The sequence below is a fragment of the Thermomyces dupontii genome, assembly GCF_041956625.1.
Source record: "Thermomyces dupontii strain NRRL 2155 unplaced genomic scaffold VTN31scaffold_5, whole genome shotgun sequence".
NCBI lineage: Eukaryota > Fungi > Ascomycota > Eurotiomycetes > Eurotiales > Trichocomaceae > Thermomyces > Thermomyces dupontii.
In genome coordinates, this window is record NW_027192311.1 from 1,414,833 (window position 1) to 1,437,513 (window position 22,681).

Here is a 22,681-nt window from a genome sequence, read left to right on the forward strand (position 1 = left end):
AGTTAGGCGGCGGACAAGCTCCCTTGGCCTCATTATTGGCTGCTCTGATGCATGCCACACACTAACAAGGCGGCGTGGCCATTCTCCGTCAACTCGTTTGACAGCTGCGCGGAGTCGCGGAGGTAAGTACCTAAGTAGGTAGTAACAACCGTAATCGTACTAAGCAGGAAATTCGTTAATTACAGAATTCTTCCTACTCCGTACAGAGTGATTACCAAATTTCATCCGCCCGTTCCTTGTTTGTCTCAACAGAATGGTCTTCCTATTTGATACGTACGAAGAACAGTTGCTCGCTAAGTCGCTACTTTCAGTCGACTCTCAAAGTCATACCTACGCCCGCCGGTCCATCGCGATCCCCGCGGGACCATAAACTAAACTTTACTATCCATATAAATGGGGACGCCCGCTGCCCCTACTGTCATACTGTTCGTCTCTCAAGGATTCCGCTCGGAGACTCGCCATGAGAAGGTGCTACCATGCAATCTCAAAGAACAGTAGCCAAGTTATCTTCCTGCTTTGTCGGTCACAATCTTGTTCCTTTGAGTAAATAAACACTGTCGAAGACGTTCCTCTACTTGCTACAGGCTTATTGACCCCTTTCAACCGTCCTTTGCTGTCCATCATGCTACTCTGTCAATGACTAGCCGGATATTTTCTGACACCGTCTCCTCATACTCTACGCCTAAAACGTCCTCGGTGGTTCCTTACTTCCATGATGGCCACCAGCGGTAATAATCGGCCACCTCGCTCATGAACGCGTACAGTACTTACTCCATCAACGAGTATGGTGACGCCTCCCGTCAACCCCAACCTTCCCGACGTACGGCCGTTTCCAGAGGCCACTGGCAGTGCCCAAGTTCTTCGTGACCGGATTTCTCCCCGACCCAAATCCATGTCCCTGGTCCATGGTCAGTTGGTGTCTTTGCTCCCTGGAGTACTAGCTACTCCTTCAAGTACTGTATTGTACTATGGAGTCCACGTTGACTCAGTCGGTGGAAAGGGCAAACCCGGTACAGTAAAGAGTTCTTAGAGAGTTAAACTCCCCTGTCACGATTTACCCCATGCGGTGCCAGCCGTTACCATTTCGGCAGTGGTGCAGCAACGCCGGCGGGGAACGAAAAGTGAGCATCCTGGTCCGCAGGTATCTAGGTTATCCACTTGCGCACATAAATACTGATCCGGGGCAGCGACCCGCTGATCATAGAAGTGCAACTTACAAAGACATTCTGGCCGTTGAGATCCGCTCTTGGGAACTGTCCGAAAGGGTCCTGCATCCAAAACACGAATTTCATACTTTCGATTTGAATCGTTGACGTGTAATCAGTCAGTCATCGACCTTCCTGGAATTCAACAGAGGATCATTCCATCATGACGGAACCATCTGTTCAGGAACAAACAACCACCACCAACAATGCCCCGGCAAACGTTGAAGTGGACACCTCGGTACGAGAGCTCTCCATTACGGTACACCAGGATGCATTGCTGACTTGAGTCTCAGTATGACAATGACTCTTCTTATGGCGATGAACTGTACGTGATGTGACAACATGGCGCTCCGGATCCCATAAGCATGCTCACGCATGTTCGTCAACATACAGGTCGTCGTACAGTACATCGCTGACGCCATCGGTGCTTGATTATCGCCATGAGAACGGCCGACGATATCATAAATTCCGCGATGGATGTAAGACTTGCTTCTTGCCTGACCATTCAAGATCTGCAAGCTGATCGTTATTTCGTAGCGTATCTGCTCCCTAACGACGAAACAGAAAACGACCGCCTGGACATGTTTCATGAACTTTGTCTCACGCTATTGCACCGGAAGCTCTACCTGGCCCCGATCAAGAACCCACAGCGGGTAATTGATCTGGGGACTGGGACAGGTATCTGGGCAATTGATTTCGGTAAGTTTGCTAGCTGGGATTGGCGGGCCCAAGATACGGAAGCTGACTCACTGAAGCGGACCAACATCCCGAGGCCGAGGTAAGGAATACTGGGGGAAGCGATCCCAGATGGACAGAATGCTGACACGGGATGTTGGCCGTGCCAGGTAATCGGCTGTGATTTGAGCCCCATCCAACCGACCATGTCAGTTTAGCATAAGAACTCGTAGCTAAGTGACTGGGCTGATGGGGATTTGCAGGGTTCCTCCGAATGTGAAGTTCTTTGTGGACGACATCGAGTCGGAGTGGACATGTGAAAGCGACCCCTTTGACTTCATCCACGCGCGATATCTGCTCGCCTCGACCAAGGATTTTGGGAAGTTGATCAAGCAGTGCTATCGGTATGCTGATCACAGTTCGTTTTCTTTCTCGACTCACTAACAAAAAACAGATCAGTCAAGCCCGGCGGCTGGGTTGAGTTCCAGGACTGGGACTGCTGTCCCATGTCACCAGACGGCACTCTCAACGGCACCGCGCTCCAACAATACGACGACGAAGTTTGGGGCGCGTTCGAGGAGGCTGGCTATGAGGTGCGTCCCGGGCTCAAGTTGGAGCAGTGGTTCAAGGAGGCCGGGTTTGTAAACATCCATGTGGAGAAGTTTGTGCTTCCATACGGCGTCTGGCCAAAGGATCCCCATCTTGTCAGTTTTCCCGTTTTGCCCCCAAATCGGTTAGTCAACAACACTCCAGTACTGACCTCTTCGACAGAAGAAAGTTGGCGCGGTTCGTGAACATCCACGTGGAGAAGTTTGTCATTCCCTACGGCGTCTGGCCAAAGGATCCCCATCTTGTCAGTTATCCCCTTTGCCCCCAGACGGTGAATCAATAACACTCCAGTACTGACCTCTTAGTCAGAAGAAAGTTGGCGCCTGGAACCAGACCCAGGCCGAAGCGAACGGCTTCGAGGCAGTAGCCCTGGCACCTCTGACGCGTTTCAAGCAGTGGACGAAGGAGGAAGTCATTGTCCTTGCCAGTAAGGCCCGCGCTGACGGCCGGAACCGCAACATTCACACGATGTTGTGTCCCCGTAGCTATTATCCGGCATTGCTATACACTAGACAACTAACCACAAATATCATCTGCAGCTATGTTGTCTACGCCCAGCGTCCCGAGAACTGACGGACAATACTATGCACTCCTGTCATGCCTGGACAAGTCGTTCCCGTAGCCTCGGCGGCTCGGCCTCTTGCTCTCAAGGTCCGAGCCGTCCACGTTAACAGCAATGGAGGAGCCCCATTGTACTGCAAATGTCCGTCGCTCTGTGGTTAGAAACATCTAATGAGAGTGAGAAGTCATCCATGCAAAATGGTTCCAAGCAGTACATTACTTGTTATTCGTCCATTTCTTTTTCATTCCCGCAATTTTTTTCTTCAATCCCTATGATAGGTTTTGTCCGTAGAGGCTTTTTTGTTTTGCCTGTAGGGAGTTGCTGCTTCAGTCAACCACCAATTCAGTCGCACAAACCTGCACCCAACCCTACAAGGAAGACGCTCCCACCAAGCCTGTTTTGCCCGACTTGCCATGGCCGATAACCGTCGTTTACCCAATGACATCCGACGAAGACTGGAATATCTGAAACAACAGCTAGCCGATAAAGACAAACAACTCAAGGAAGAGAGGGATAGACGAACAAGGCGGAGGCGGCGCTAAGAGAGGCAGTGGAGGCACGAAAGAAAGCGCAAGAAGAAATTCGGCCCACAACGTTTAAAGAGCTGTTACAATCTGCCCATGAACTGTTATCGCGGCAGTTACTGGTTGGCACGCGCGCTGAATCCACACGAGGGACCATCGCTGCACGCCGCGAGAAACTTTGCCCGGAAGAACTCTGCCATTGGTCAGAGTTCCCAAAGAAAATGGCCACAATCTTCGGTGACGTGTGCCGTTTTCTCAAGCCGGCAGGCAAGGCCGCGCCTCGGCTGTTCCCTTCCCTCGCCCATCTGAAAGGGCTTTTCGAAGACGTTGTTGCGCAGCCGTTACGCAGCGAGTATGACCTTGATAAGTACGAGGATATGGCGGTGGTAAAACGGGTCGCCAACGTTATTGAAGTACTGTCTCAGCTCAACGACGCCAGGGCACAATTCCAACTGCCTGACGACGTCAGATCTCAGAAATACTACGCCGGAGCCCTGGAGGGGGAAAATCAGTCAGGCACGCGGCCCCGGCCAGATTGCTATATTCACCGAACGGATGACAATGCCGAATGCCTGCTGACAACGGCCGAGCTCAAGCCGCCACATAAGCTCGACATTCAGTCTCTCCGAGCCGGGCTCCGGGATATGAGTTTTGTGGAAGAGGTTGTCACGAAAGATACGATTCCGACTGATGAGGATGGAAAGACGAAGAGCATCGCAGAAACTAGGACCGGGGCGATTCTGGCCCAGGGATACAGCGTCATGATTGAGGAGGGCCTGGAGTTTTCCTACATTTCGAATGGCTTCGCCTATGTGTTCCTTCACGTGCCAGAAAACGAATTATAGAAGCTGTACTACTTCATCTGCGAGCCAAATGTGGAAGTTAACCAAGGAGGCGCCGAGATTGAGATCGAGAAGACGTCGATCGCACGAGTCCTCTGTTTTTGCCTGATGTGCTGTCGATCCACAGTCCGAGATCAGATGTGGCGGCACGAGGCAAAGAAACGTCTTCGGACTTGGGGGAACACCTTGATGACATGTGGGCGAAGATCTCCGATGCAGACCCGCCACGAACGCCTTCCGGTTCGGAGCATCAGAGCTCGGACTTTGAATATCTGCCATCATCTCCTCCATCGGAGCGAGTCACGGAGGGCCATCGCATCACTACCCTGTCCATGACGAACCGTTGCAGGCCTCCGGAGGAGCCCCTCCTCCACCACCGCACGCCGACAGTTTCGACGGCTTCGACGATGTCCCGGCAGCGCAGGGCCGGAAGCGCGGATTCAGTCAAGTGTCGTCACCAGGCCAGCGGGCATCATTGACGCGTTCCACACGCGCGTCCACCCGCAAACAACGCGGTCAAGGCCAACAGCATGCGAACCGTTTCTGCACGCAGCGATGCCTTCTCGGGTTGCAACAAGGTGGTCGTCTGGACGAAGCGTGCCCCAATGTTGGCCTCCATCGGCAAGGGGATGACGGCGACCAGCACTGCATCAATGCAACGCAACTCGTACAAATGCTGAAGCGGCAGCTTGATCGGGATCTGGACCACTACTGCATGCCCATGGGCGGTTGTGGATCTTACGGAGCGCCGTTCAAAATTACATGCGCCACGTACGGGTATACCATCGTTGGAAAGGGCACCGCATCTTGGCTCTGGGAGGAGGTCTCTCGAGAGGCCGAGATCTACAGGGTCCTCCAGAAAGTGCAAGGGTCGGCGGTTCCAGTGTTCTTTGGTGCCATTGATATGGCCCTAATCTACTTCCTCCACGGCGCCGGCCGAATTCAGCATATGCTGCTGATGGGTTGGGGAGGCGAGAAAATCAACTCTGTCGATGCAAATTCGCAACTGAGTCGAGAGATTTCGCGGTCGAAGGACCAGCTTCGTTTGTGCGGGGTGGTGCATGACGATCTAAGGTTGGACAACATGCTCTGGAATGAGGAGTTGGGCCGGGTTCTCATCATTGACTTTCACCGTTGCCGGATCGATCGCCGGCCCATGGCGGAACGGTCCCGATCTTTGAAGAGGCGATCCCGTCCGGGGAAGGATGAACAACCGAAGCGGCTCCGCCCGAATGTAGGATCACAGTGAACCACCGTGCGTAAGTAGGAAGCCGGCGCTCTCTGACATCCGTCTCTGGACTCACGGGCCTCTACAGATGACAACTACGATGGTTGTTGGTCCATGCGGGAGAAACGTCCTTGACTAACGTTAGATTGCATCCCTTATGAGTGCCATTGCGTTTCAGTCAAGTACGAGTTCTCGGACTACTGGGTACGGTAGTCGTATTATCCCACCATCAATTCACCCGTCCACGGGACTGTAACAGTACAACATGACCAAAGTACGTCTCCGTAGTGGTAATTGACTACCGTAGGATGTACATCGTAGGATATTTAAGAGTATAAAGTACGTGTGGCGCAACCCTTCAGAGTTTTACTGTGACGGACTTGGAACCACTGTAACCGAATCAACACCAAATATTTACCTAACCCACAAATCGATTGCCAATTCTTCTCAATGAGTACAGGCTATGTTTCCTCATATCGAAATTTGCACCTGACTAATGGAAGAATTTGCATGATTCCTATGCCGTCTGAGAATCCACGAAATGTAGCACTGAGTCCTGAGAGAAGGAGGTTCCTATTTACACGGTGCTCAAAGTGACAGTTGATTATTACTCCAAGAAAATCTTCACTTTTTGGAACACCGGAAGACTCGAGAGTAGTAGTACATAGTACCATTTGCCAATTCCCACGAAAAAGATTGACCATTTTGCAGCACTTCAAGCCAACAGCCAATGCCACCGCCACAATGCCATCGAACAGGGATCTATCGCACCGGCGAACGCATAATCTGCTGCTGATCTCGAAGCTGCTAAACCTGCGTGACACCATTTCCCCGCTGACGTTGCTACTGGACTCTCTTGAGCAACCCGCCAATCCGCTCCTCCACGAGTATATCCGCCGCGCGCAAGCATGTGCTTCAAGGAATCTTCCATCTCAAGATTGGCGGCTGACCCCCGTCTAGATATCCAAATCCCATGTCACCTTCGTGTCCTTCGAGACATTGCGGCAACCCAAAGGCGTCGATGCGTGGATTGTCGCTCGGCGCAAGCGGCCGGCTGAGGTTGCAAATGAGGTCGCCGCCGCCTCCCCTCCGCCGGCCGCGAACAGACCGCCTCGGAGTAAGAATCGATGGAAAGTACTAACAGAACTAGGCTGACATGCCGCCAGGGCGGCTGATTATCATTGACGCAATCAACCCTCTTCTCAATCACCGCTATTCAGAGCAACCCGTGCATCTCCCTTCGTATCTCGGCTCCCTCATTGCACCGGGAAACAATCCAGCCACATCGGTACACACGTCCCTAGTAGCCGTTTACCACCGCGACGTTCCCAGCACGAGCCGTCGGCGGCATCCATCGTATGGTCCCTCTGAACTAACCCTGCTGGATTACCTTGCCACCACAATCATCACCCTGCATCCGCTCTCGCAAATTCTCGCCCAGAAAGCCGCTCGTGATCGGAGTCTAGTGCCGCCTGTCTTTGGCCTAGAAGAGGAGCGGGAAGGCGTCCTCCGCGGCCGTGAAGCGGATCGGTCGCCAGGCCAGGAGGACAGCGTCGACGGCGTTGTCCTCGACGTGGAACACCGGCGAAAGAGCGGTCGCGGCGTCGTCGAGCGGTACTTTCTGCCGCCGCCGTCGCGTTACTCACGGCAGGAACTGCGGGAGGTGGTCACACTGTTGGACGACCATCCGCTCTACCGCCGGCCCGAGGAGGACACGGGTCCTGAGGAGGAGGAGCCCGAGTCGACGTTTGAGCTCAAGCTCACGGAGCGCCAGCGGCGAGAGAGGGAAGGTGTCGTGCTGCCGTATTTCGATGCCCAGAGTGGCGAGGGTCAAGGCGAGGGAGGCCGAATTCTCTACGACATGGGCGTGGAAGATGACTTTGACGATGAAGAAGATGAAATCTGACACATTACCGTACCGTACTCTATCGACACGATTTTGATCATGAACGCCAGAAACCGGAATTGGCAACCGCAATTGCATTACCTTTGAGGAACCTCATTTCGGGCAAAATCATATGTTCATACAAGGGATATTTATGATCCATCGAAGAAAATCCCCGTTATTAATTAGAAGAAACGCCACCAAATGAGCAAAAGCAGAAGAAGCCCAACGCCAGCGAATGGGCCATACTAATTCCGTCAGTTCGTCCTACTGTCAACTAATGACAAGGCCCTTACTTGTTTGATCACCAATTCCCAATTTATCCGTACCGCCGCCTTGCGGTATTTCAGACTGTCCTCTCGTAACCGGCCGGAAAGCTCGCCCATGCGCTCCAGACTGTCACCGCGGTACAGAAGATCCTCGATGTTCTTGGTCATGATCTTTGCGACATCGCGCAGCTCGTCATGCAGCTTGTCCAGGTTCTGCGCCGCGCGAGTGTTCTGGTATGTGGCCTTGGTGCGCTGAATGAAAGTGTCGAACTCGACAAAGGCGTAGGGGCGGAGGTTTGGGGAGTGATACTGCGCGGGCGAATAGGTGGTTGTGAACTCGGTCGCGAGGTCCGCGAGATAGGTGAAGGCTAGTTTTCGGGGATAGGAGCGGTCACAGATGCAGAGAAAGCAGATGTCGTCCTTGATGATGTAGCTAGATCCCAACTTTAGTTGGGCCGGTCGACCGAGGTGTAGTGCATGGCGACTCACTGAAGACTGTATTGCCCTGATTCAATGCTCGCTTCCGGTGCAGAATTCCGGCTCAAACGGCGGAAAATCATCTTGGCTTGTGACTTGACCTCGGCGAGTTCTCGCTCTGCCTGTCCAGGTATTAGCCTGGAATCGCAACTTATTGGGTGGAAACCGACCTGCTCATCATCGACCGACGCTGCAAGCATGAGGCCTACCAGACTCCCGTCAGCTAACCTATCTTTTTTTTCCTCCATGTGTCCACAAGTCCTACATACCGTCCAGCCTCGCAATCTGTGTTGACCGGACCATTGCTGGCGGCGAGATGACGAGGCCCCCGTGAGACTTGCACGAGTAGCCAACCAGCTAAAACACTTCACCAAGAAAACTTGTGGAGTCGGAACGTCACGCCTCCTAACTCGTCCTTCGCGCTGGTCCCTGTCCATCCAAGCTGGCCTCCTTGAAACGTTCATCGCGAAGAAGCCACCTTGGACCTCGAGGAACCACGGCGGAAGGCGGTGAGTAGCGGCAATTCAGGAGCTCAATCAAACAACACGTGGAAGAGCATGTCGAAGTTGCTGGCAATTGCGGCAGATCTGTGCGCTTCCATCAAGCCAATTGGACAACTTCAGTGATGTCCGCACAGAACTGCCCGTCTACGAACCCAAGGCGATGTCGTCCAGGAAGCGGACTTCAGCGAGGTCCGCGAAAAGGGATGTCTGGGGCGAGGATTACCTGACGACGAACCCCAAGTCTGCTCTCGTGCATGTTGACCTTGTGGTAGGCTATTTTCTTGCTTGATTACATTATATGGAGGCGTTGACTGTTTTGTAGAAACTATTTTCCCATCCTAAGGCATGGACTTGTCTCGAAGAGTCGGAGAAACGGGATATTCTCGCTCTTTTGCCCGCACATGTCCGACCCGAGCCGGGCATCGACGACCCGGACACTGACGGCAAAATTCCCCCACCACCAGATGATTTTCTCCGTTACGACAATCATTGGCGTTCCGGGTTGCGACAGTTCCAATCCGACCTCGAGGCCGGACGGCATGACCCGGAATGGCAACGCCAGGCCGCGCAGGCGGTTCGGGAACGTGCAGCGGGCAAATTTGACTCGTTCAAGGCACGCGAGTACGAGGTATTTTGGGGTCAGAAGCAGAAAACGGATCCCAGTCTCCGCGCCGGTGAGAGCGCCAAGGTCAAATTGGAGACGCTGATCGAGCATGGCTTTGTCCAGGTAGGGGACGTGTGGAAATATTCACGCCTCATCGGGTCCAGGTTTGGCGCGGACAAGCAACTACTGATCGAGAAAGAGACGAGGGTTGTCGCTATAGACGGGACGTCGCTGTCGTTTGCTGTCCCGCCGGGGCAGCGGGTGTTCTTGTCGAATTCCACGGAATTGGATGAGATTGATCCGAAGGTTCTCCAGGATTCAGAAGTCTCTTTACCTTCATCGTCACAAAGTGACAGTCTAGAGGATGAGCCTGTCGAAGCCGAATGCACCAAAGCTGGGTCCCTAGCGTCGAAAAATAATAAAAATGAAGCCGCTCAACCGCAGTCCACGCGAACTAAGGTCAGCGGACCAGCGAAGCGCGGTCGTGGACGACCTCGTAAGCATGGAGCCCCCAACCAGAAGGAGGAACCAAACGAGATGGAGGCTTCGGTAGACCGCCCGTCGCGCAGTCGTGGACGAGATCATAAACGCAAAGCCTCAGGCTTGTCAGAGGAAAAGCCAGCCGCAGAACACAAGGTCACGAAGGGGTGGGAGGAACCCCCGCAGAAACGCACACACCTCAGCGATGAGGCAGTTCATGACTCGCACCCAAACGAGCCCGTCCTGACTGGGACAAAGGAGCAAATCTCAGTACAGGGATCCTCATTGGAACCGCCCCAGCAACCCCCTGAATCCTTGGAGGAGTCAAAAGAACTCTTGCCGAATCGACAAGACACTATCGGAAGCGATGAGACAGTCCCTGCCTCCCATGTCCACAGCGGCACTGAGTCTGTGCCAGTCAGGAGAGATGATCAAATCTCAGCACATGAGCCGTCGAAACAGTTCACTCAGTCCCGGCCAAAGAACGCACATACCAGTGATGAGTCAGTTCCAGACTCTCATTCCAACAATAATAGCACTGAATCTACCCCTGCCGGGGCAGATCAGCAAATACCAGCACACAAAACTCCGCAGCAGCCCACTGATTTAGATCAACAAGAGACAATTCCAAATGACATCCTCGTCCGCAATGTCCGCGGTCCAGGCGCCCTGATGAACATCATCCATGCGATTGACGGGCATGTGCCAAAGCCACCGGTCCACAATGCGTGGAAAGCCATGCGCTGTTACCGGAACAACCAAGACATGGGCAGTCTATGGGAGATGAGACAGGCGTGGTTTGTGCGATATATGTCATTAGCATAGACCCCTTGTTGTCAAATGCCTCTAGTTCTGATCAAAATACATTCACTGCATTTGAGTTTGACTGGAAGAAACAGCTGCCGGAAGTGTGGGAGATTAATTGGAGAACGACGATGGGGGAGGCTGTTTAAGAATAAAACATTCCATCCGCTGATGCCGACTACTGATCGCTCCATCAACCCAATCTTTTTCCGGTTTGCGACACCAGTCGAACCCACAGCCAGAAGACTGTGCCTCAGCTCTGGTTCGGGACCAACAGTTACGCCACGATATACCCCAAGTACGACCATGCCATCGACGAGGTCAGCGTCCGGTGGTTTCAACGTACTGAGCCAACTAATAAACTCGTATGGTATCGCTGTGCCAATCTGTTTCAAATCCTGGTCTACTGCTGCATCCGGAAAGCTGGCCACGTTGTCGCCTGCCACTCCACCGGCGACACGATAGCGTTGCACCGGATACCGTTGCTGGCTGGCCGTGCGAAAGGGGCCATTAACCTCGACAAAATCGGGCATCATTCCAACATTTGCCGGAAGTCGGTATTCGTGGAACCGTGAGGTTTTCTTTGGCATAACGAATGGAGTTGGAGTTGAGCTCTGGTTCTTCAAATCGAATTTTGTCTCGATCTCATCCCAGATGGAGGGTTTTTCGCGGCGGAGGGAAGTAGATAAGTTTGTACTATGAGACAAATGGGAATTACCTAATTACCACCCTCTTCAGAAACGTTCACCGAATAACTCGCCTGCACAAAATCCTCCAACTCCTCGCTCACCGTCTTGAGCTTCTCCTTGACCGCCGCCACGCCCTCCTCCCCAATGATATGTCGCGACGGTGGATTCACATGCCCACCTACGGCAGTGATTGCATGGACCGTCTCTGTGATCAATGCCTGAATATGTTGCGGCGTGAGAGGAGGGTACTTTGAGACAACGCTCATGGTTGGCACGGAGAAGGGCGTGGGTGTGGCGCTTCTCTCAAACTCCGGTTCTTTCACCCCTTCTTTCTCTCCGTGTTGTTCATGTACCTGTTGCCGCGAGAGCCTCCAGAGTAATCGGTCGAGGATGTGCCTGAAGAGCGGCGCGTGGTTCTCCGCCGGTGAGTACGCAGGGTAGATTGGAGGGACGCTTGTGATGAGATTTGTGAGAATGCGGATTTCGACGCTGGATTGAAGGATAGAAACTTTGATGTTGAAGGGAGCAATTTCGTAGGCGATACTCTTGGTTGTCCGAAATTAGCTGCCTTTTGCCCGTGCTTGGTGGGTGTGGATGGAAGTGTACATACATCACAGAAGCCTTCTAGCGCCCATTCCGATGCGCAGTACACGCCTAGTCCTGGCGTGCCGATGTGCCCTGCTATTGGAGAGTTAGCATCATTTGCAACCCAAGGGGTGTACGAGCATGGCATGCTGATTCCCGACAACACGAGAATATGACCCTTCTTCTGCCGCCGCATCTCTGGTATCACCGCCTTGATGATATTCACGGGACCAAAGTAGTTACTTTCAACCTGATCTCGGACGAGACTGAGCGTTTGGTTCGAGGCGCCGAATTCTTCCACGGTGCCCAAAACCGCTGTTTACACACCTCGTCAGACCCTATCTTCTCCGTTAACTGGTGAAAGGAGAGGAGATACCCTGACTCGTGCAACACAGCAAGATATCTACCCTGCCAAACAACCTTACCGCTTCTGCCACCGCGGCCTGGCACTCGCCCATTCTCCTACACAAAACACACCAATCAGCACTACCGTTCAGATTGGAAATCCCCGGTATGAAACGAACCGAATATCCAACGCAACCGGCCGGAACCGCTCCTTCCACCCCCTCTGTTCAATGTCTTCCATGAACTCGGTAAACTGCTCCCGCCGGCCTTCCGCCCGCGTCAGGCTGGCCGGAACCAGCCCGCTCACTACATAGTCGCCGTGTTCGAGTACTTGTCGCGACACTGTAATGCCAATCGGCGAGTCGCCGGAGGAGATTAGCCAGACGCGGGGCTCATCATGCGCGGGGAAGGCAGGCTCAGGCGGCGGTTGTGGTGGTAGTGGTGGGGGGCTTTGGAGACCGGGTGGTTCTGGAGTGCTGCCGGAGGGGTCGTCGTCGTTGGTCATGATGGGGAGTAATAGTAAAAATGGAGTGAGCTTGTTGAGGGCGTGCGTGATGCTCTTGTTGCCATTGATCTGCTCCGTTGGGAGGTGAATGCCGGTTAGAGAAGGTGTGGTTGCATGTTGCATCGGCCTTCGACCCAGATCAGGTCCCGGTCTCGAAGGGAAAATCCGGGGTGATAAGGATAGAGCTTATCTTATCTGCCTGGTTATCTCGGAAGGAACCTGGTATGTTACGAGTTACGGAGTTCTCTCCGCACAGATACCAACCATCTTCTCGTATCTAACCCTAACAACCCTAATCAACAACCCAAACCCTACAACGTCGATTAGACAGGTGCCCAGCGTTTAGCTACTTATTTATTTATCTACCTAGGCTATTCGTACTCTTCGAAAATGAACTCGTAATCTAGTAGGACTGATGGACTGGGTCAAAGTACTCTACCACTAGGTACTTTACAATTACAATGAAAGCAATGATCGGTAGTGACGAGTCTACTTGAAGACAAGAATAGGTCAGGCCAAGTATGAATGTACTTGATGGATAAAAGAGCTGATTGACAGAACTAGGTCTTTTCTTTTATTTGATCAATTTTCCAGCGCAGTTGGCCGGATACTGGAATAGACCTTGCAGAGCAGATTGACAGATTAACATTTGGCAGAATGACGCTCTGTCTGGCATTGAAATTCTTTGAATGAAATCTAATCTTACTCTATCTTAGTCTACTTACTCGACTCTATGCACCTTGTACAAAAAAAAAAAAAAAAAAAAAAAAAAAAAAAAAAAAAAAAAAAACAAAAAAGAACAGACAAAGCCATTGTATGAAAGCTCCAGGAAACATGTGCCTATAATTGTTCCGAATTGTCCATAACTTTCTGACTTCGTAGGAACAGCGCGATATATCAGCAAGATAGTAATCCAGCAGATTAACAATAAAGCTCAGCACATCAACGGATTTTTTCGTTAAAATCCTTCTTCTTCGGTCCCGTCGTGGGAACATAAATACCCACGACCTTAGTAGAAACCCCGAATCAACATTTTTGCAAGCAAGAAAGACCACAGCATCAATTAGCTGGTCCAACTGACGACGAACTCTAGGGGATTGAAAACAACAGCATCAGGGCACAACTCACTCGGCAAGTGAGAATGTTTGGGAATCGAAGGCCGGACAATGCTCAGCCTGGTGCTCCTCCAAACTCCACAATTGAAAGCCCCACGAATGGTACCACTAACGGACGTCATCAAAATGCCTAGTCACAAAATGATCTCGTTCCCTTTCCAGCTCCCGCTGGAAGTCCCGGGTTTACTTGGCTGCAGATTTGGAGCACGAGAGCCGAAAGATTGGAAGAGGGCACCTTGGACATGGAGCTACGTGTGTGCACACACTACGGCCTGCCCGCAGTGAACGCGGGACGCGTCGAGATTTCGATGCGCTTGGTGAGGCGTCGGCATCTCAATGGGTGGATTTATGAAATGCTTGGAGACGAATCGGACCTCAAAGCTCAATTCAGAGATGACAATCAGTGCTATAGTCTCACAGACAGTTCGCTTGGCACATGGATGAATCCCCGCGAAGGCGATTTGTACATCAAGATCCCACGTGTGCGTGTTCTCGGAGCGTCCGCGGGCTTCGAGTATGAAGTAAAAGGGACCATCAGGTTTTCCGGGGTAACTGACAGTTTTGAACTGCCTCCATTTAGAATTAGATACAATCCGGCAATGGACCGACCTACGTGCCGGAGCGCATGGATATTCGAAGAAGGCGTTGGCGGGGCCCGACTAGGTAACTAGTACCTAGATGTAGGTACCTACATCTAGGCCATGCCTGTCGTAGTTACCTGGCTTGTCCTTTCGAGCGGGATTTGGTGTTGTGTGTTTTCGGTCAGTCAATCATGTTTTGATGTCAGTTTTCAGAGTACCAGAATGTCAGAGTGCTCGGGTGTACCCAATTACTACTAGTACTCTGCACCAGGGAGTTGAAATTCAACATTGATTGCAACGGAAGATTGTCGGGAACCTTAAAGCGCGAGAAGGCTCCCTTCTCGCTCCTGTGTTTCAGTTATAATCAGACGCATATGACCCTTTGATATGACAGGGGGAATAAGTAACCACCTACCGTATTAGTTAGTAGTCACCTACCATGTTCGTGACGAAAATGTTGAAGATGAGAGGGTCCTTAAGCAGGCTACTACTATGTGAAATCCGAGGCATATCCAACAACCAGGGCACAAAGGAAATACAACAGGAGATCGTTTCCCGCCGAGGTGAGCCATCAGACACAATGAAGAAGAGATGATTTGGTGCATGGGGAAGAAGTGTGACGTTTCAAAAGATTGATAGGAGGGCGTGTGGTACTAGGTAGGACCCTTACAGTCCTCAGTCAGTAGTACGAAACCTAATCATCCATCAACGCAAACCCTAACCGCAATCGAAGTCTCCACGGGTTCACACATACCGCATCTTCCCAGATACTAGTAGTAAGTTAAGCCAGGCACTGTACTATGCGGCTCACAATGAATTGAGCTTTTGCGCAAAGTTGACGCACGTACCTGACTTTGCTCGACATGAGCATGATTTCTCGTGAGATTGGCCGGGGATGGTACTCAGCACTGTGGAATAGCTTTGTGTTCTGACAAAACAATGCTTTCTCCAGGATCCAATTTTCCAATCAAGAACCATAGTTCGCAGGGGAACCATGTCTCTAGGCACAACACGACATCACCATCAATCACTTCAACAACGAAACTGAGAACATCAAGTAACATAGCAGCAAGACGACACGTGATACCTAGGCACATATCAAAGCGAAGGCGATTACGGAGTACACCCACAGATATCAAAGTGCAGAGAAATCCACGGCAGAAGTGTTCGTATTGATCGACGAAAGCTCAACCCAACTCCCCAGCGGGAGGTGGTCGGTAGTACTGAGTGGTAAGCAAACGGTGGCCCCAAAGACGCTCAAAAGGTACTACTACTGCCCATGGGCCGAGAAGAGATTTTTCAACTCGCAACCGAAACATCGAATCAACCAGGAAACTACACATTCGACGGTATGGCAGATCGGAAGTATGAAGAACGCTCCAGCGGGAGGAGTAGTATAGGTATGGAACTACGCATCCGCGAGCAGTTATCTGGAGAGCAGCAGCGTCATCTCTGAGACGGGGAAGATAACTTCTGCTTGCTCAGGCGGCATCGTAGTTGGACTGAACAATTCGAGACTCTTGCCGATGAATGGGGCCTTCGTGTCGAGTACTCCGTACGGATACGAAGGTGAATTCACTCTCACAATACGGAGTACTCAAACTCATGCCGTGTCCGGACAATTGCTGCTGTACGTACTCCGTATATGTTGCAGTAGTAAATTACTTTGGAAGATAGGGTCACTATTCATGCTGGGTCGCACTCGGGTCCTCTTTCTGCAATCTGCATACATACTCCGTACAAGGCAGTCTATTCCAAATACGGTTTAGGTAGCGGACATGGGGGTGTGCATCAAGGACCTGATAACGGATCCATAATCGTACGGTAGAATCTTCGTCCCAGAGCTCTCCATTGCTCGGGCTGTCATTGCGGGCAACAGAAACAGATCACACTACAACTAGTAGCATTGACGTCTATATGGAGTATTGTAGTTTTTAATCCGTCTATTCCGAAATGAAATCCTCCTAGATTTTTATCCAGATTTCTTTCGAATCGGTGCGTGGCCGATAACAGTCCAGAGCGGTTTTCGGCCTGTCAACCCAGGATCTGGCCAAGTCGCAATCAATTCAACCCCGAATCCGCCACCACCCCTTAACAACTCTCCCCTGTCGTGCTTTCGGACGGTCAAGATGCCGGAACGGAGACAGCCGCGGCAACAGCAACAGCAAGATGAGGGCGGCGTAAGTGCAGCAAAAAATGAACTAAACAACTTGATATTGAGATCTGCTGACGTATTTCAGTCCACCTTCAAAGCCATCCTCCAGAGCGTGCTCATCTTCTCTGCTGTCCAATTTTTCATGAACACGCTCATCGGAAACAAGAGTAATAAAGGAGGTGCGGCGCCCGGGCTAACCGCAAACATCCCCGCGTATGCCGATCGCCCCCCGCGCAGCGAGATCAAAGAGTACAGCCCCGTGCCTCAAGCCCTCGCTCCGATATGGCCACTCGACAGCTCTCTGGACATCCGTATCTATGTGTCGCCGTCCACGGCAATGCCGCCGCTGGATGCCGTTCCTCCCACCTCGCTGATTTTAGATGAAGTGGATTTCAAAATGGGCAATTATAGCGACACTCGGGAGATCGAAACATCCTTCCCCGTCCCCAAGGAGGTGCAACAGAATGGAACACTCTGGGCGCACTTCTACGTCGCGTTGCATGGCCATCAGCTAGACCCCGCGGCAAAGGATTACGATCCGGGCACAGCGGTCCATTTCCTCCGTCCACTGAACCAGTTTCTCCCCAAGAAAAAGGAAGCCGCTCGTAAAAATTTGCTGTCCGCAACAGAGGAGCCGGAACCTGTGGTGGATGACACTCCCAAATACTCCATCGTTTCGTATTACCACCCCAACTTCACCGTCTCCGTAATTCCGGACACAGGGGTACTGGCGTATCCGCAGATGCACCCAGCTGTTCGCCAATATGTACAGGTGGAGAGAACCGGCGCCCGAGATATCTCTGGAAAGAATTCGTGGTACTACCCGATTGTCTTCCTGAACACCTTCTGGCAACTGCGCTCGCACATGATGGAGTTGAATTCGACCGTTGAAACGCTCCCGATCCACATCACACTGAACAATCTGAAGAACTGGAAATTCAGCGTCATGGCGAGTTTGGATGAGAGCGCCAAGCAGAGTGCGTGGCAGGCAGTCAGTGGCACACCGTCGCCGACCGGCGGTGATGGCAGTGAATTTGAGATGATCAAGGAGATCCTGTTGGATACCAACCCCTACCTCTTGGGAACTACAGCCATTGTTACTGTTTTGCACATGGTTTTCGAAACCCTTGCCTTCAAGAACGACATTGTAAGTCGCGGAAATTCGTGTTTACCGATCTGGGCTAACATACTCTAGTCTCACTGGCGCAAGAAGAAAGACAACGTCGGGACTTCCTTCCGGACCATCCTGGCGAATACCATCATGCAGCTCATCATCTTCCTGTATCTGCTTGACAACAGCGATGGAACTTCGTGGATGGTTCTGGCCAGCCAAGGCTTTGGCGTCGTCTTGGAGGCTTGGAAGATCACCAAGACGGTCAACGTGCGCTTGCGACCGCCGCCGCCGAACTCGTTCTGGTCATTCCTGCCCTATGCCATTGTGTTCGAGGATAAGCACCAGCTCTCGGAGACGGAGAAGAAGACACAGGAGTATGATGAGATCGCCTTCCGGTATCTGTACATCATTGCCGTGCCTCTGCTGCTCGCATATGCTATCTACAGCCTATTGTATCAGACTCACAAGTCGTGGTACTCGTACATCATCGAGACTCTTGTCGGCAGCGTGTACGCGTACGGGTTCCTGATGATGGTCCCCAGCCTGTACATCAACTATCGTCTAAAGGTACGCCGTTGTCTCCTTAACTCGTTCTATGAAAAGCTGACATTGCTCGCAGTCCGTCGCCCACATGCCCGGCAGAGCGCTGATGTACAAGTTCCTCAATACATTCATCGACGACCTGTTTGCCTTCACCGTTAAAATGCCCTGGCTGCATCGTCTAGCGACACTGCGCGATGATGTCATTTTCTTCGTCTGGCTGTACCAGAGCTGGATCTACCGCGTCGACCCCAAGCGAGTCAATGAGTTCGGCCAGGGAGGGGAATCTGACAGCGAGGAGGAGGTTGAGGAGGAGGTCGTCTCACCGACAGTCGATGCCTCCAAGGCGACAGGCACTTCCACCAGTAGCGCATCGAGGGGTTCGGCAAGGAAGAGGAACAACTAGGTCAAGGGAGGACTATAGAGCGATCATCTGTATCGATCATGAAATAGATATAATCAAGAAGCAAGCGCCACTAGTAGTTATCTCATCCTATGCACCTCGAAATTCTCACTTTGAGGTATCAATTGGGCTGTCTAATTGCTCTCATGGGTACGAAGCTGGCAATTTTAGGCCAGCCTACGACGCACGGAGCGATTCTGATTGGTCAACGCCACGACGCGTAGGTATTCGCGCTGAGAGAAACTCTGCAACAATGTTGTGTGTTGACAGTCGAAGGAAACATTCAAAAAAACATGATCTTATCGTAATTTTCGCGTGATTTAATGACCGGCGACTCGATTGACATTGTGTGAAAACCTGCCAAATGTAGAGCGCAGCCATGTCAGACTCCGATCGATGTAAGTGCTCACCATGAAGAACTAGATCGTCTGTTGACAGCAGACAACAGCCGAAGGCAATATCAGTGATGGTCAGGACTTCCAGATCCAGCTGCGCGATGCTGTGGAGTTGCTAGAAGCCAGTATGTCCATCACATTTCAACCAGAGGGGAGATTATGCTGACAAGGCTCAAAAGCGGCAACTGTACCTCCGAAACAACGGCAGACGTCCGTCGCGGACGTCGCCAAGGATATCGCCTCGTACTCGTATCGGGGCGGGATTCCCTCAGACATCCTGTCACGGCTGATCGATGTCCTGACCCGCCCGAACCATCTGGACCAGACGACCATCACGACGCTGGTCAAGAATCTGTACCCATTGGACAAGGTTCCCTCGGACGTGGTGACGCGAGTGGTATGCAGTCTGGGGCCGGGGAAGGCGAAGCCCCCTCCGGCGACCCAGGTGTCACTCGTGCGATGGCTGCTACTCGTTTACGAGTATCTCGAGGATCAGTCGCATCTGGGAAAACTCTATTCGGTGCTCTTCAATCTTCTGGACATGATCAGTTTACGTCGTCCGCTGTGCCATTTACTATCCCTGATCACGCGCAGGCGACATGTGAAACCGTACCGCATCCAAGCACTGATGGAGCTCCTCCGAAACGGCGGCGAGGAGGAGAAAGAGCTTGTGGGCTTCCTGCGCGTGTACAAGAATTACTACCCGGACATTGTTATTGGCGAGACGGGACGCTCGCGGTTCTTCTTCAAGCATCCGGACCCAGAATGGACTGCGCACGTGCAAAAGCTTCAGGAACGAAATAGTGAGCGCGCCCTTGCGGCGAGCACGGCCAGTGGGTTCCAGGTCATCCGACGAGGGGGTGTGAAGCGGAGCAAAGTAGAGGCCATCATCCCCGAGGTGCAGACGTCCAGAGTGCATTCCGGCCATACGTCCCTTGAGGAGCTACGGAGCGTGAGCGACTTTGTCGAGCGGATAGAGAAGATCGACCTGCCGAACCAGATGGTGTCTGTGTTGAGGGACCGTCTCGCGCAAAAATACACGATACTTGTCGAGAATAAGGAGGCACGGGAGAGATTGGAGGATTGGTTGCAAGGATTCTTCAAGGACGAGCTTGATCGCATTTGGTTGAATGACTCGGAGGGACCCGAAGCGCTTGGATACGTTCTTGATGCTGCTGCTAACTATGCTCGGGCCACAAAGGTATGTTTCCAGAATCATATTGTGTCACTATACTGATGGTTTCTAGCGAATTCCGGATGCGGTGATGTCGTTCCTAGGAAGATATCTCCGTTTATGGGATGGACGGAGTAATCAAAAAGAAGTACTGGATCTTTTACAATGTCTCCCAAGAGGCCCTTTCGATGCCGTCCGAAGAGACTATCTCGAGCCCCTTGAAAACGCGATTCTCGATCATACTCCAGCCTCGAGATCGATTCTGCTAGACTTCTACACCGAGCTGATCCGACAATGGGGCGTGTCACTGCGCACAGAGGGCCACGTCCCGACCTCCAAGGGCTACGCGCCCCTGATCTCGCTCATCACGCACGCCGAACACCTCGCGTTGTCGGCCCTGGAATATCCCTCCAGGGCAGAAGATGCTTCCCCTGAGAGAAGCCGTACGAAGCCCATCTCTACAGCCGTCCTTCACTTCTATATCTCATTATCAGATCTGTATTCCCACGCCGCTGGCAATGGACAGATCCGGCTCACTATTCCGCTCTCCCCCACCGTCTACACCCTCGCCTTCACGTCCAGCCTCGCCCAAATCTCCCTCCTCTGCGGTGTACTTGCCAGGTATAAGACAGCGTTTGAGCAGTCACTCACTTCCCCGACTCTTCAATCCCCCGTAAAGTCCGTCGGCGCGTTCTACGCCTCCGACATGGTCGGGCGGTTCAACGGCTACGTCATGGATCTTTGCAACTTACTCTGGCGCAACCGGGCATTGAACAGCGACGATCCCAATGCACTGGGTTGCCTGCTGCCGGCGGAAACAAGGGGAGCGCTCCATGAGTTCACCGCCGAGGTCGCCGAAAAGCAGAGGAAACGGCTGTCTGGTTCTGCGGATGGATTTCAGTATTCTCTGCCGTTGATGTTCTCGCTTAGTCACAATGTCGCACTTGCGGCGCATTCAGCGGCGTGCTTTGCGGCATTCGAGGAGGAGGTACTGGGTGGGGATGATATCAATGCACCGAGGCTGACGAGGCCCGTGACGCAGAAGAGTCTCACAGCACTGGAGAAGCAGGGCGGGGCGAAGATCAGCTGGCAGGATTATCGCATCAAGATGCTCCAATGGTTGGATCAAAGGGGAAGCCTTGGCATCGGAAAGCTGATGAGGAGTACCATGAAAGCGTTGCGCAAAGATACGTGATAGGACACTACTGTACAGTATATTACATGACAAAGAGATGGCATATGGGTGAGGTTCAGAACTTGACCGTCGAGTTGAGGTAGACATCACGCACGCTGGCGTCATCGCGCAGCTCGCTGAGCAGCTCCTCCAGCGTCTGAATGTCCTCCTCGTTCTTGACTGTGACCATCGTCTCCTTCTTCGGATCCCAGATAATCGCCGCGCGCTCAATGGCAAGGCCCGTCGCTTTGGAGAATGCCTCCCCAACGGCCTTCGTCTCAGTGGGTTCCGTAAAAACCACCAATCTTCCCTCTCCATCTGTATCGACATCCGTGGCGCCCGCTTCAATCGCCGCATCTAGGTAGTCGTCCGGATTGAGATTTTCCTTCTCGAACACTACCCTCCCCTTCTTGTCAAACAGATACATCGTCGGTGTCACGCTGCCTCCGTAGTCCTTGATGATATGCCGCACGTCCTGAAGAATCCGCGCCTTGTTCTCGCCCAGGCACTCAATCACCGCGGCCACGGATCCGGGCAGCAATGCCTCAATGACCATGGACTCCAGAGCCTGTCCCGACGTGGAAATCCCCTGTCCGCGCGCGATCGCCGTCTCGATCAGTGTCTTGGGCACTTGCGCCTGCTTCGCTTTCGAGATAGCTAGGTTTAATCGCGGGTTTGACTTAGGATCCGGTCCCCACACTGTTTGTTCACATCTGAGTCAATAACGATCCTGTTCACGGGTCAAAGGATTCAATCTTTGGTGCATGTTTTCCATATCAGGCACCCGTACTTTGAACTGCATTCATAATTTCCGCCGTCAAAGTTTGCCGCTCCCTGCTCTTTGCCTTGTCGTTCTTGGCCTTGTCATGTCGAATTTGCGACCACCGATTATGGCCCGCTTGAAGAGCGGCTGCAGTGCTGAAGCTCGATTTGTGGCATCGTTCGCAAATCCATCGCGGCGATTGGACGTATGATCGCGCCGCGCTTCGAGTGAAGACGCTAGTTATTGGGCTCAGCGCCATGGTATCGATGTCAATGGTCTGAAAGTTGATTCCACCTGAACGGCTACCATCCGTAGTTTGTCTTGACTTCCATTGTCGGCTGGGAACAGACCCGGTCCGATGTTTATCCGGATTTATTCGTACGGAGTACTCCGTGCTGAGGTTCAATGGCCCAACAGAATACTCGTACTGTACCTACAGTAGGGAATACTCGCTGTCCTACTATCTACAGGGCACA

General features: G+C 52.4%; 11 protein-coding genes across 11 annotated transcripts; 7 read left to right on the forward strand and 4 right to left on the reverse strand.

The window, feature by feature from the left end:
* Positions 1–1,368: 1,368 nt before the first annotated feature.
* Positions 1,369–2,028, forward strand: VTN31DRAFT_5793 (uncharacterized protein; the record flags this gene model as incomplete). The annotated part of the gene is made up of 5 exons (XM_069406331.1): positions 1,369–1,443; positions 1,499–1,530; positions 1,599–1,684; positions 1,743–1,904; positions 1,961–2,028. The coding sequence occupies 5 exons, from the start codon at positions 1,369–1,371 to the stop codon at positions 2,026–2,028; spliced, it is 423 nt and encodes a 140-aa protein (XP_069259950.1).
* A 1,768-nt stretch (positions 2,029–3,796) lies between these two features.
* VTN31DRAFT_5794 (uncharacterized protein) lies at positions 3,797–4,420 on the forward strand (the record flags this gene model as incomplete). Its single annotated transcript, XM_069406332.1, has 1 exon — positions 3,797–4,420. One exon carries the CDS (start codon positions 3,797–3,799, stop codon positions 4,418–4,420), a length of 624 nt encoding a protein of 207 aa, XP_069259951.1.
* A 670-nt stretch (positions 4,421–5,090) lies between these two features.
* On the forward strand, positions 5,091–5,666 carry VTN31DRAFT_5795 (uncharacterized protein; the record flags this gene model as incomplete). Its single annotated transcript, XM_069406333.1, has 1 exon — positions 5,091–5,666. The coding sequence occupies one exon, from the start codon at positions 5,091–5,093 to the stop codon at positions 5,664–5,666; it is 576 nt and encodes a 191-aa protein (XP_069259952.1).
* A 723-nt stretch (positions 5,667–6,389) lies between these two features.
* Positions 6,390–7,551, forward strand: VTN31DRAFT_5796 (uncharacterized protein; the record flags this gene model as incomplete). The annotated part of the gene is made up of 3 exons (XM_069406334.1): positions 6,390–6,551; positions 6,606–6,762; positions 6,812–7,551. 3 exons carry the CDS (start codon positions 6,390–6,392, stop codon positions 7,549–7,551), a joined length of 1,059 nt encoding a protein of 352 aa, XP_069259953.1.
* Positions 7,552–7,715: 164 nt separating this feature from the next.
* VTN31DRAFT_5797 (uncharacterized protein) lies at positions 7,716–8,579 on the reverse strand (the record flags this gene model as incomplete). Its single annotated transcript, XM_069406335.1, has 5 exons — positions 7,716–7,778; positions 7,827–8,232; positions 8,289–8,398; positions 8,447–8,481; positions 8,546–8,579. The coding sequence occupies 5 exons, from the start codon at positions 8,577–8,579 to the stop codon at positions 7,716–7,718; spliced, it is 648 nt and encodes a 215-aa protein (XP_069259954.1).
* A 360-nt stretch (positions 8,580–8,939) lies between these two features.
* On the forward strand, positions 8,940–10,688 carry VTN31DRAFT_5798 (uncharacterized protein; the record flags this gene model as incomplete). The annotated part of the gene is made up of 2 exons (XM_069406336.1): positions 8,940–9,047; positions 9,102–10,688. The coding sequence occupies 2 exons, from the start codon at positions 8,940–8,942 to the stop codon at positions 10,686–10,688; spliced, it is 1,695 nt and encodes a 564-aa protein (XP_069259955.1).
* An 11-nt stretch (positions 10,689–10,699) lies between these two features.
* Positions 10,700–11,257, reverse strand: VTN31DRAFT_5799 (uncharacterized protein; the record flags this gene model as incomplete). The annotated part of the gene is made up of 1 exon (XM_069406337.1): positions 10,700–11,257. One exon carries the CDS (start codon positions 11,255–11,257, stop codon positions 10,700–10,702), a length of 558 nt encoding a protein of 185 aa, XP_069259956.1.
* A 128-nt stretch (positions 11,258–11,385) lies between these two features.
* Positions 11,386–12,914, reverse strand: VTN31DRAFT_5800 (uncharacterized protein; the record flags this gene model as incomplete). The annotated part of the gene is made up of 4 exons (XM_069406340.1): positions 11,386–11,901; positions 11,967–12,256; positions 12,318–12,403; positions 12,466–12,914. The coding sequence occupies 4 exons, from the start codon at positions 12,912–12,914 to the stop codon at positions 11,386–11,388; spliced, it is 1,341 nt and encodes a 446-aa protein (XP_069259957.1).
* Positions 12,915–16,616: 3,702 nt separating this feature from the next.
* VTN31DRAFT_5801 (uncharacterized protein) lies at positions 16,617–18,702 on the forward strand (the record flags this gene model as incomplete). Its single annotated transcript, XM_069406341.1, has 4 exons — positions 16,617–16,667; positions 16,728–17,789; positions 17,838–18,323; positions 18,376–18,702. 4 exons carry the CDS (start codon positions 16,617–16,619, stop codon positions 18,700–18,702), a joined length of 1,926 nt encoding a protein of 641 aa, XP_069259958.1.
* A 376-nt stretch (positions 18,703–19,078) lies between these two features.
* VTN31DRAFT_5802 (uncharacterized protein) lies at positions 19,079–21,463 on the forward strand (the record flags this gene model as incomplete). The annotated part of the gene is made up of 4 exons (XM_069406342.1): positions 19,079–19,097; positions 19,148–19,219; positions 19,274–20,295; positions 20,342–21,463. 4 exons carry the CDS (start codon positions 19,079–19,081, stop codon positions 21,461–21,463), a joined length of 2,235 nt encoding a protein of 744 aa, XP_069259959.1.
* Positions 21,464–21,518: 55 nt separating this feature from the next.
* On the reverse strand, positions 21,519–22,464 carry VTN31DRAFT_5803 (uncharacterized protein; the record flags this gene model as incomplete). Its single annotated transcript, XM_069406343.1, has 2 exons — positions 21,519–22,141; positions 22,233–22,464. 2 exons carry the CDS (start codon positions 22,462–22,464, stop codon positions 21,519–21,521), a joined length of 855 nt encoding a protein of 284 aa, XP_069259960.1.
* Between the last annotated feature and the right edge of the window lie 217 nt (positions 22,465–22,681).